Genomic DNA, 12,632 nt, shown 5'->3' on the forward strand with positions numbered 1-12,632 from the left:
TATTAATAATCTCTGTGCGGTGATGTCTTTGCCACATTCACACTCGACACATCAGCTGGAGCGCCTCACATCTGCCTGCCACTCCGTTGCCAGTGATGGAATCGTGAACATTTTTTATTCTTGCAAAAATTTGACAAATTCGGCAACACCGCACGAACCATCCCCTTAATGTTTTATTTAACTCTAATTATGTATCAATGTATCATCACTTTCATTCCCGATTGTGTTGTCGGCATTCCATTCTGAACTCTCGCAGAGAATGATTAACTCTTCTTGTTGGAGGGTGGCCCACGGAATCGGACATCACAGAACTACCGCTGAAATATCTTCAAGTCGCGGTGCGGCAATTGCAGCAATGGGGTGCCCTCTGTGTACAGCCAGCGGTAGAAATGGTAACACCGTAGTGAGCCGATAGCTGGGGTAAAGCGTGGGTACTCCGACCGCTTCCAAGACGCACAACCCAGCGTGGAAGAGCAGGCCAAATACCCTCTGGAGAGGGGCTCTCCACGGCGACCTCGGGCTGAGACCTTTCCCGTTGGCGGTGGCGCGAGCGAGCAATTGCAGGGCTGCGCCTTCACCCATTGTTTTGAACGCCTGTCAATTGCGCCGTTTGAGATTGTTACGTTCGTTCGAACGGCACCTTGTGACGATAACGCGAGCGCACTGGACGGCGCGCTATGCAAGTTGCCTTCAGCAGCAGCAGCAGCGACAGCGGGAGGGGAGTGTAGGGAAGCCGCTTAGCCCGACACAGGAGGAGCGGTAAAGTCATCGCCTGTCAGAGCACAGTCACTCATCAAACACTCACGTTACACTCGCGCGTAATGCACAGCGCCTCTCAATTCTCCTAACAGCTCAGCCAACGTCGCGTCTGGGGGGAGGGGGTGGGTATCAGGGGGAGGGGTCTGGAGGGAGCTGAGCTTCCTCAGCCCCCTCCCTCCCCTACCTGGATCATTATAATCAATTCAGCAGATTGGAGGGGGCTGGATCACATGTAAACATTGGTAGGATGGAGCGATGGGCCGTGCCGTCAGGACGATTTTGAGAAGCGATTCGTACGCGTTTGGGATGAAACCATTGCGGTGTGTGTGGGTGTGTGGGGGGTAATAGTTTCAGCTTTCACGTCTCGCTCCCCGTCAGTGCGTGACCCCCCCCGCCCACAACCCCGCCCACAACCCTGCCCGCCCGCCCCGGGAAGCGAATGGACCAACCGAGTCCGGTCTCAAACGCACCGCATGCAAAGTGAGTGCGTAGTGAGTGAGTGCGTGACTGAGTGAGTGCGTAGTGAGTGCGTGAGTGAGTAATGGAGTGATGGAGTGAGGGAGTGCGTGAGTGAGTGCGTGAGTGAGTGCGTAGTGAGTGAGTGAGTGCGTGAGTGAGTGATGGAGTGAGGGAGTGCGTGAGTGCGTGCGTCAGTGAGTGAATGTGTGAGTGCGTTTAGTGAGTGCGTGAGTGCGTGTGTGAGTGAGCGCGTGAGCGAGTGAGTGCGTGAGCGAGTGAGTGCGTAGTGAGTGAGCGCGTGAGCGAGTGAGTACGTGAGCGAGTGAGTGCGTAGTGAGTGAGCGCGTGAGTGAGTGAGTGCGTGAGCGAGTGAGTGAGTGCGTAGTGAGTGAGCGCGTGAGCGAGTGAGTGCGTGAGTGAGTGAGCGCGTGAGTGAGTGCGTGAGCGCGTGAGTGAGTGAGTGCGTGAGTGCGTGAGCGCGTGAGTGAGTGCGTGAGTGAGTCCGTGAGTGACTGCGTGAGTGCGTGCGTGAGTGAGTCCGTGAGTGAGTGCGGAGTGATGAAGTGAGTAAGTGAGTGGGTGAGTGAGTGCGTGAGTGAGTGCGTGAGTGAGTCCGCGAGTGAGTGAGTGAGTGCGTGAGTGAGTGAGTGCGTGAGTGAGTCCGTGAGTAAGTGAGCCCGTGAGTGAGTGCGTGAGTGAGTGATGGAGTGAGTGAGTTCGTGAGTGCGTGCGTGAGTGAGTGCGTGAGTGAGTGCGTAGTGCGTGAGTGCGTGAGTTCGTGAGTGCGTGCGTGCGTGAGTAAGTGAGTGAGTGGACGCGGCGACGTGCTCACCTTCGAGCTCCTCCTTCTCAAAGTTGGTGGTGAGGACGGAGCGAGTGCCGCCCCTGTCGACCACCGCCTCCTCCTCCGGCTTCTGAGACACACGCGGACACACAAAGAAGACAAAGATCCACATCCCCCCCCCCCGCACTGACGAGCAAAGCGCCGTGAGCGAGAAGCTTCGAAGTCCGGGGCGCGGTGTGGCCAAACACGGCGCCCGCCGCCTTTGTCTCCCCCGTGCTGTTGTCGATCTCGCCGAGTCGAAACAGCGGGTTATATATTCGTCATCGATGTTGGCCGTGAGCTGGAATCGAACTCGGGTCGCCGGGTGCAGAGCGCAGCGCGCTAACCACGTGGCTGCTGGCTCCCCGCAACACACGAGCACACAGACACCCCACTTCGGGGCGCCACGGCAGTGATGTTAACTACCTCGCCTGGTGTACAGGAGGTCGTGGGCTCGATCCCGACCCTGACGCCTGCTGCTGCTGCTGCTGTGTATTCGGAGTTTGCGTGTCGCTCTCCCCGTGGTCGCGTGGATTTTTTTCCGGGTCCTCCCGTTGTCCCCTCCACATTTAGAATCGACATCACGCGTTTTAATTGTGTGGTTTGCTGCACATTTCCACGCGATGAGCCACTTCGTTGAGCTCATTTGTGGCCACATCACTTCTGTGGGCCTTACGTGGTCAAGTAAAATGAGTCGTAGTTTTCAGTCTTCTGGCCTGCAGGGGACACGCGATCTGAACAAGGCGGTAACGAGAGTGTCTCCCCAAACTCCTCGACCATACCTCGCCCGATGCTGACGCTTACAAATGGAACTCGGCTACTCGGTCAAGGCTACAGCCGAGCCAGTGGAGGGGGGGCCACGTCCGGCCCACGCCGCAGCCCCTCGACGCTGTCGCATGGAGGAGGAGGAGGGTGTCTCTTGAGAGCCGGGCGGCGTGAATGTCACCGTCTCTGTGGCGCGTGCAGCCCCGGAGGAGCGAATGTTGCTCGCTGCTGCTGCTGCTGCTTGGAGGGACCGCTTCTCGCGATGGAGTGCGGGAACATGATGTTCCGAGTCGGCGCGGATTAGCGTTCGGAACGGTGGGCAGGGGGGGGGGGGGTCCATGTCTCCACGGGCCGCTCTCCTCCCCTCCTTCCACACCAATTAATTAATTCATTAATTCTGTCCCTCTTTCGAACCAGAGGTGCGAACCAGAGTTTCATTCCAGCCGGGTCTCTCGCGTGGGTCGAGCGGGAAACCTTCCAAGGCTCTCTGTGCAATGGGGCAGTCACGATTCAGCTTTGCAATTCAACAATAATCGACGCTCTTTTTTAAAATGAACACATTTAAGTGAATGTAGCGGCTTCTGGTGACAGCACTGAACCCATTACAGACAACCAGGGTTTCATTTCAGCTGGGTCTTGTGCAGAACCTTTCCAACACTCATCACATCCATCATATCTCTCCCACTGCGTGTGGCGGTGTGGCTGCCAGAAGCCACGTGCCACCTCTTAAAGTCGACCGAAGACCAGGGGGACAAAGAGGCCGCACTCGGCACACCACGTTGCACGTTTGTTAAACTTCTTTCACACCGTACGTAACCAAGTGTTGCGTGCCACCGAGCCAGCGCCAGTCCAGACGTAGCAACGACGCGGAGAGAAATAACAAAAAAATATTCAGCGAGAAATCAAAGCGCTGCTTCTGCTGCTAACGGCGCAACTTGAGAAGACATTTCACTGTAAGGCTCTTCTCATTCACAAGGAGAGTGTCCACTGGATCTGCTATCTATTTATCTGACCTGTTGTTGTTTTTATTGCCATCGGACAATCCTAAACATCTACGTCTGATTGTCAATTCACAGATTCCACGCATAATTTAGATCAATAGCGCTGAATGTATCAACATCATTGAATTCATCAACAGCACTGAGTGAACCACCTCGTTTCGTCTCCTGGCATCTCCATTCTGCCATCTCTGTCCTCATTTCAACTGACTCTATTATTAAAGTCAGTACATTTTAAGTGTGAAAGTCATTTTACAACGTAATTGCTATTATCATCCAATGATTGTTGTTGTTGTAAATCTGTAATTGTGGAATGCTTTTATGTTGTCTGCCAGCCCGAGTTGCCCTTGAGCAAAAGATTTTTAGCACCACGGCCTCGAGCCGACGGGAATTGAAGTCCCGATTCTCATTCTGAGACTGATGTCAGTAACAGCGCGCATCTCGCCGCACGGAGCCCCCTCCCCACTCACCCACCGAGAGAGCGAGAGACGCGGAGAGAAGTGGTGATCATGAGGTGCTTCATATCGCGCGGTCCCATCATCTAGAGCCCCCACAACGAGTGGAGGACATTACCAGCCCGGGCTGTTCCAGCGGGGACGCTCTGCGCACCGCTAATGCGGTTTCGCTCCGCCGACAGCGAGCGGCGTCCAAAGATGCTTGCGATAAATCAATGGGATTCGCTAACACTTCGTGGGCTGTCTGGAAGAAAAAACAACGCGAGATGAACCGGATTTTTTTTGGTTGTGTTTCGATGAGTGATGCTCGTCGTTTTGCAATGCAACTCGGATTTAAGAGTGAATGATGCCATTCGGAATATAAAGGTCGTGGGTCTTGGATGAGTGGTTAGCGAGCACTGCGCTTTGAACCCCAGTGACCCGAGACAGACTGACAGAGACTACGATTGCTATGTAGGTCCGTAGCATCGTGTAAGGCTGTTCTACGTACGCCTACGTGGTCCTAGAAAAGTCTGAGACCTACGCGAGTTTGGCAGTGCATTTTAAGTGTCTGGGTTCTATGTAAGTCGATATGATTCGTTGTAAGTCAATATTTCACTTTGTAAGTGTCTGGGTCCTATGGAAGTCTATGTGGTCCTATATAAGTCAACATTTTCCTAGGTAAGTTGATGGGTCCTACCTAAGTCTATGGGTTCTACGTAATTCTGTCAGTCCGATGTAAGTCTATGGATCGAATGTAAACCCTGTGGGTCCAGTGGGTATATAGATATTTTATTCCTTTTTAGGGATTTGACAAAGCAGCCGTAAGCCGTGCGGAATCCGCGTCAGCGAGCGGAGGGCGCTCGCGACCAAGATAGAAACATCCCCACCGTGACCTTCAAAACGGAATGGGCGCGGTTCGTTACCACCGCCATCATCTCGCTCGGCCCCCCACCGTCACAGAAAATTAACAAGAGCCGCTGTGAGCACGTGCCCCCCCCCACACCCCCCACTCGCACGCCCCCCCCCACCCCCACGGCCCACCCCCACGGCCCACCCCCACGGCCCACCCCCACTCCCACGCCCCCCCACCCACAAGCCCCCCCCCACCCACAAGCCCCCCCACCCACACGTCCCCCCCGAGGGTCGGGTATTTCTAACCGGCTGCACTAACAAGACGGTAAAGATTTATCGCTGATCTCTCGCAGCGCAAACAACCAACTCGTGTGTCGCGTTGACGCCCCCTCGCCCCCTCGCCCGCACGCACTCCCGTGGCGGTGTTGTTGAGTCTCGACTCCGCCCGCGTGCACAGCAGGAGAGAGGAGCGCCGAGTGTCGAGACTCGTTCTTTAGGAGGGTTCTGCCGCGTCTTTGCAGTCGAGGGGGTGCGGTGGGGGGGGGGGGCGGCGATGTTGCCGCTGTGCGCGCGATCCCAGTCGAGTAATCTGCGGGTATTTTTGAAGCCTGCCACATTTGGACATCTGAAAATAGTTTCTGGACATCTGTGAAGAAAAACGCTTTATAGCTTATCGGATTCTTCCAGTATAAATGCATATTCTGATTCTGGACCATGATGCCGGCAAACGATGGCCTGCTCTCATTGAATGACATCTTTAACGTCCACGGGGTTGGGATATTTGGGCCAATGACAGTGACATTGTACTTTTTTTTTGCTATGGGATGAAACCGGAGAACCCGGGGGAAACCCATCCAGATCAGGAGGAGAGGGCGAGAGAACATACACACGCAGGCACACACACACACACACGCACACACACAGGCACACACACACAGGCACACACAGGCACACACACGCAGGCACACACTTCACGTGGAAAGGCGTCCGAGTCGGGAATCGAACCCAGGTCCTGGACGGATCCAAGAGCTCAGCTCGTGTCCAGGAGCTGAATGGCTCACGTGACCACCACGAGAGAGCGCGACGGCATGTGGAGTGGTGTGGTGAGTGGTGTGGTGAGTGGTGTGGTGAGTGGTGTGGTGAGTGGTGTGTTGAGTGGTGTGGTGAGTGGCGTGGTGAGTGGCGTGTTGAGTGGTGTGGTGAGTGGCGTGGTGAGTGGTGTATTGAGTGGTTTAGTGAGTGGTGTGGTGAGTGGTGTGTTGAGTGGTGTGGTGAGATGTCGTGATGAGTAGTGTAGTGGATGGTGTAGTAAGTGGTGTAGTGAGATGTCGTGTTGTGTGGTGTAGTGAGTGGTGTGGTGAGTGGTTTAGTGAATGGTGTGTTGAGATGTAGTGTTGAGTGGTGTGTTGAGTGGGGTGTTGAGTGGTGTAGTAAGTGGTGTGTTGAGTGGTGTGTTGAGATGTCATGTTGAGTGGTGTGTTGAGTGGTGTGTTGAGTGGTGTGTGGAGTGTTGAGTGGTGTAGTGAGTGGGGTGTTGAGTGGTGTGGTGAGTGGTGTAGTGAGTGGTGTGTTGAGTGGTGTGTTGAGATGTCGTGTTGAGTGGTGTGTGGAGTGTTGAGTGGTGTAGTGAGATGTGTTGAGTGGTGTAGTGAGATGTGTTGAGTGGTGTGTTGAGTGGTGTAGTAAGTGGTGTAGTGAGATGTCGTGTTGTGTGGTGTAGTGAGTGGTGTGGTGAGTGGTTTAGTGAGTGGTGTGTTGAGTGGGGTGTGGAGTGGTGTAGTGAGTGGTGTAGTGAGTGGTGTGTCGAGTGGTGTGTTGAGATGTCGTGTTGAGTGGTGTGTTGAGATGTCGTGTTGAGTGGTGTATTGATCATGGCCTGTGATGACGATGTTGTTGGCGATGATCGCTTGCCCGCTGCCGCTGTGCGTGTGACCGGATCGCAGTAAGCATGCAGCCACGGCGGATTCTCCACGCAGCAGCAGCAGCAGCACGACTACCACCATAGTAATGGAGTAGGTTATTGAATCAAATCGTGACCTTCCATTGGAAATTGCCAGAATCAACAATTCCCACTTCCCTCCCTTCCCACTCCAAAGATTTCCCGAGGGCGACGCCTCAAATAAACACGCGTGAAACTTGAACTCTTCTCCACTCCTCCAGCGAATGGGCATGGCTACCTGCAGACAGGTGTGTCCACAATGGGCTCTACACAAGAGCCGTGAGCATACGGTTGCATAAAAATTGGTGATGTTATCTCCCATCCGTCGCCTTGAATAAAAGGTACGGGCGCAGCCCTGCAATTTCTTGCGGACTTCCTCTGCCGGCGGAAGGGCCTCCACTAGAGGGAGCTCTAGAGAGCCCCTCTCTACGTTATTATGGTCCCCTCTTCCACGCTGTACCAGCACTTTACCCCACCGTACGCGACCTGTAGCTTACCCATTCATACTTCTGGGTGGACAGAGGCCGGGGTGATTGCCACGGTGGGGACTTGAACCCGGTGACCTCTGGATTAGCAAGTTCAATGGGCCGGTGACCTTTGATGTTAAGATGTTAACTACCTCGCCTAGTTGGAAGGAGGTCTTGGGTTCGAGCCCGACCCCGACCCCTGTATATTTGGAGTTTGCGTGTCTCTCTCTCCCCGCGGTCGCGTGGATTTGTCTGCGAGTCCTCTGGTTATTTCTCCACATTTTATTTCTTTCCTCCACATTTTTTAATCAACGTCACGCGTTTCGAGAATTTGGCTGCGAAACATTTCCACGTGATAAGCCACTTCGTTCAGGTATCATCTGTGGCCAAGTCGCTGTTGAAAAACAGCTACACAGCTCAGTGGGGCCTTACCTGGTAAAATAAAAATAGTTTCGTTGAGTTTAGAATCGCGAGCCGCTGCCAAACGCACGGACTCGAACCCACAAAATCAGCGGCGCGTGGGGCCGGCACGAGCGTCGCCGACACGGCCATCGTGAACCCTCTCTGAGCCGTTCCACAACGACCAGCTGCAAAACTCAGTGGGCCTCACCTGGTAATAAAAACGAATTATTTAGTTTTTATAGTCTAAAGCAAGTCCAGTGGGCCGGTGACCGTTACACCAACTGTGGCAGCAGCATGTCTCATTCTGCAGTTGCCATATTTCGTTGTTCGCATCGATAAGTAATTGGTGGGGGGGGGGGGAGGGAAAGCAATGCCTCTGAAAGATGATGCTAAATAAATGCAATGTGTTCGTTTGGGGTGTAGCGTTACAGGCTACCGCAGGGCCCCCTGTTAAGTAAATCTTGCCGATAGCGAGACGCGAAACGTCCCCGGGTGCTGCGGCCGCGAGCACCGTTGTACAGAGACCGCCGCTCCACGCGACTCTCACCGCAGCCTCCACCCCACGGCCGTCCAACCGACCCCAAGGCACTGGCCTTCTCGTCGCTCCACAGCGTCATGTTTCACAGAAGCAGAATATTGATTCGTGCGGGAGGAATCCGATGAGCTGTGAAGCTCCTTTGCCAGGACACCTACCATCTTACAAAAAAAGAAAACCACCCCGACCCCATTCTCTAGACGTCTCCGCAGGGCTCGTGCCAGGCTATGTGCACTTTGGAAGACGTTGTTTCTGGAAGGATGTTACGGGGACGGACTCAGGTGTTATGGGATTACTGAGATGACCGGCAGATGCCCCACCACCACCACGACTTTCCTACAAGCCACATCTGCACACGATTTCTCTCCCCACATCTCCATCCTCCTGTGATGCAACCTGCCGAGCGGTAGATATTTTCCCGGCTCTCCCTCCTCCTACCCCATCACGCACGCGCCTCCGATTAGCACGGTTGCTTGCGTACGGTGCTAAAGAAGTTCCACATACGTACATACACACTCCTTTATCCATGAGATTTCCCCCTCCCCCCCCCCACCTCCTCCTGTGTCCATCCGTTACAAATCAATGGTTTATTGACAAGTAATAAATAAATAAAAACCTCTCAGTCACGCAACTGCTTAGGATTTCATTTCCTGATAGAAGCTCCCCAGCACGTGGAGCGGAACGTCGGACCTCACGCCGAACAGCACGCGGTGACAACCCGACAGCGCACCCGAGAGCTCCGAGCGAGACGCGTGAATCCACGTCGGTTGACAGCGTTGGTCTCTCCCGAAAAGCAGACCGCGAAAGACGGCCTCTGAAACAGCCCCTCGTGATGCGCGCTAGTTCTGCATTCGCCAAGTCCGCAGACACGTCTGCCGATGTGAGAACGTGCGTTTAGTGTTCAGTCTCACACATCAAAGATCCCCCATATAGCCTTAACAGACTGTAGGGGCAAGTACTGTTAGCGAGCACCTATGAAGGCCGGAACGGTACACGAGGGGGTGGGTGGCCAGTACCACGCCCGACCGCCTTTGTCTCCCCAGTGGCAATGTTTACACACCGCACCGGGTACTAATTTGATGCTGCGTCGACCGAGGGGAGGCCCGGGCCCGGTTTAGATAATCGTCACTGATGTTGGCCGTGAGCGGAAATCGAACCCGTGTCGCCGGGTTCATAGCGCAGCGCGCTAACCGCTACACATGCACACACACAACACAAACGCACATGCACACACACACACGCACACACGCACACACGTACATGCACACACACACGCAACACACACGCACATGCACACACGCACACACAACACACACACGCACGCACCACACGCACACACAACACACACACGCACGCACAACACACACACACAACACACACACGCACGCACCACACGCACACACAACACACACGCACGCACAACACACACACAACACAAACGCACGCACAACACACACACACACAACACACACACACAACACACATACACACAACACACACACGCACGCACTCCCACGCAATCCCCAGGCGGTGTGAGCAGGGCCTCGTGTCCCTGTCAAAACACGAGGCCATGTACGGAGCGCGTTCTCTGTTTCGCCTCGAAAAGCCCTTTTTCGGGAAAGATCTATTTTTGATCGGGAACATCCAAATCAGCGGCGCAATCGCTGCAGCCTCGAGCCGCGGAGGATTCACGGTCGCGCCGCTGGGGAGCTCGCCCGTGCGTTCTCGAGTCGTACCGCCACGTGCTGTTCGGCACAGCGTCCAGACGTTTTCAAACTCTTGCGTTCCCTCGGCTCGACGAGCGGAACGTCGGACATCGCGCCGGACCCACTCGCAGGATACAACCCGAGGGACGCCTGCCGTTTTGTTTAATGCGCAGCACTCTAAGTCAGGGGTGGGGAACGTCCGGCCCGTGGGCCGTACAAGGCCCGTGGAATCATTTAGTGTGGCCCTGCCAAGGCAACCGCAGGCGGGACACGAAATTCAATAAATCTAGGAGCAAACCTGGAAAAGCAGTTGCGAGTAGCAACATCATCAATACCAGCTAACATCACACGCCTCGCCAAAGAGAAGCAGTTCCAGCCATCACATTAAGGGTGAGTTAATTAAATGTTTGGCCAAATATAAGCGTCACATTTTTAAGTTGATAATTTTGTATGGCCCGCGAATGATGTTATAAATATCCAAATGGCCCTTGGTAGAAACAAGGTTCCCCATCCTCGCTCGAAGGGATTGACGGCGCAGGCGCGAATCTCTTTCGCTCGAGCGACCGAACGCAAAGGTCCTTCAGGTGTCACCAATCTCCCCTGGAGATAATGGACTTTAGTCTCGGGAGAGGCAACGAGCGAAGCAATCATTCGCGAAACAATTCGAACAATCTGTCACAAGGGGGGGGGGGGGGGGGGACACACACAGCAACTGGGTGACGCGGCAGAGTATCTGAACCACGTACCGCTATTGAACATGGACCCTAATCAAAGCTAATTAAACTAATGACAGTGGTATTCAAAAGCTTATGGGTCTTAACGCAAATCCGTGGTTGTTATATTCCCACCGATGGGCCCGATGCAAGACTACGGCTCCTGTGTCAGGGCTGTATGCATTATGTAATGGGTAAATGTTCGAGCTGTTCTCCCCCTCCACCCTCCCCCCGTTCAATCACAGCCGGATTTGTCAGCACGCTCGGCGGAGTCTGTGCGCGTCGTAAAGGGGCGTCGGGGCGGGCAGGATGACGAGGAGGGTGAGGAGGGGGGGGGGGTACGGGGATGAGCGGGTGAGTGTTTGCGCTGGAGGCAGTGACGGGATGCGACGAGACAGCCTCTCATGCCGCCCAGGGTGGGCCCGGAGCGCCGCGGGTGAAGTCTTTCCCACAGCTCCGTCCCGGGGCTCGGCGCGAGTCGGGCAGCGTGAGCGGCGCCGACGCGCAAAAACGCAGCCAATGGCAGCGCCTGCGCAGTGCCGCGTAGCCGAGGCGGCAGGGAGAGAGAGAGAGGGAGAGAGAGGGAGAGTTGGGGGAGAGAAAGGGAGAGAGAGAGAGGGGGGAGAAGGATTCTTCCTTCCTTCTTTCCTTCCTTCACGCTCGGTGATGTCGAGCGGCTCTCGCCCCCCCCCCCGTCCCCGTGACCTCAGGAAGCCGATTCGATTCGCCGCTCGTTAACGTCGTCACGGGCAGAACGTGGCCCGGCAGATGCGGCTGTCCCGTCCGCCGTCGACGGTGGACGATGTAAAGAGTCGCCCACAGGGCGACCGCAGTCGTCGATTACAAAGCCTCCGCAGCGCACGGCGCACACGGGAGCACCTCGAGCCCCGCCTGCAGCGCTCCCCAGCAGCTGCTCAGGCACTGCTCTTATTCGGTGCCTGTACGAGAGACGCTCCCAGCGCGCGGAGCGTAAACGTCGGACATCGTGCCGAGCCACGACACGCGGCGACACAACGGGAGCGCGCTGTGCCGGAAGCGCGTCTCCGATATTCGCCGGGACACTGACACCGCGGCGGCGGCGGCTGTGCGAGAGGCCGAGGCGAGAGGCCGAGGCGAGAGGCCGAGGAGAAAGGCCGAGGCGAGGCAACGAGGCGTCACCGGCATCGGCACATCGCTCGCGTCCGAGACGCCGTGATTCATTGAGATGTGGCTCGCGTGGGACGCAGCAGCAGCAGGAGGAGGGGTAGACGGAGTGGGCTGCCCCCCCACCGCCCCTAAGTATAGCTGGCACAGCATACGCAGTGGTTAATGTGAAATAGAGCCCCGATTATTGTACCGCCCTAATTAGCCTCTGGCGCTACGCTGGACAGCTCCTCTAATGCCCCCTCCCTACCGAGCAAACGAGCCCCCCGCCCCTCCGCCCCCCCCCGACTGCCACTGCTTTGGTCCATTGGTCACTTAACCATGCGGCTTCAGGGCATGCAGCCTCCCGTCATGGCAATGTGGAATTTATCTAGGCGGGGAAGGGGGCGGGGGGTTGGTGTGGGGGGGGCAAGGATGTAGACGATCGGCCCAGCAAGTTCTCGGTGTGAGCTGGGACATGCTTGGACGCGGCTCGGCAGAGTTTCAGTTCCCCAAGGCGGAGTGCTCGACACGGGAGCGACCGCGTGCCACGGTGCTGTCCGGAGACGGCGGGCGCGTTAACGTAACACACACACACACACAGAGAGTCGGTCGTAGACTTCCCCGTGTGGCCCCATGGCTCCCCATGTTTGGT

General features: G+C 55.8%; 1 protein-coding gene across 5 annotated transcripts in view; it reads right to left on the minus strand.

Annotated features, from left to right (window-relative positions):
* The window catches only part of LOC133356679 (electroneutral sodium bicarbonate exchanger 1-like), an 82,990-nt gene that overhangs the window by 43,567 nt on the left and 26,791 nt on the right, over positions 1 to 12,632 (minus strand). For 2 of the 5 annotated variants that reach the window (XM_061574337.1, XM_061574349.1), the window contains exon 2: positions 2,051 to 2,129. In XM_061574337.1, coding sequence (XP_061430321.1) covers positions 2,051 to 2,129 — 79 coding nt within the window. Of the gene's footprint in view, positions 1 to 2,050; positions 2,133 to 2,467; positions 2,639 to 12,632 lie in introns of those variants that run through there. The other 3 variants (XM_061574329.1, XM_061574343.1, XM_061574321.1) reach the window with 2 other exon arrangements.

This window comes from Lethenteron reissneri, chromosome 7 (genome assembly GCF_015708825.2).
Source record: "Lethenteron reissneri isolate LAM-NWPU_2019-01 chromosome 7, ASM1570882v1, whole genome shotgun sequence".
Classification (NCBI taxonomy): Eukaryota; Metazoa; Chordata; class Hyperoartia; order Petromyzontiformes; family Petromyzontidae; genus Lethenteron; species Lethenteron reissneri.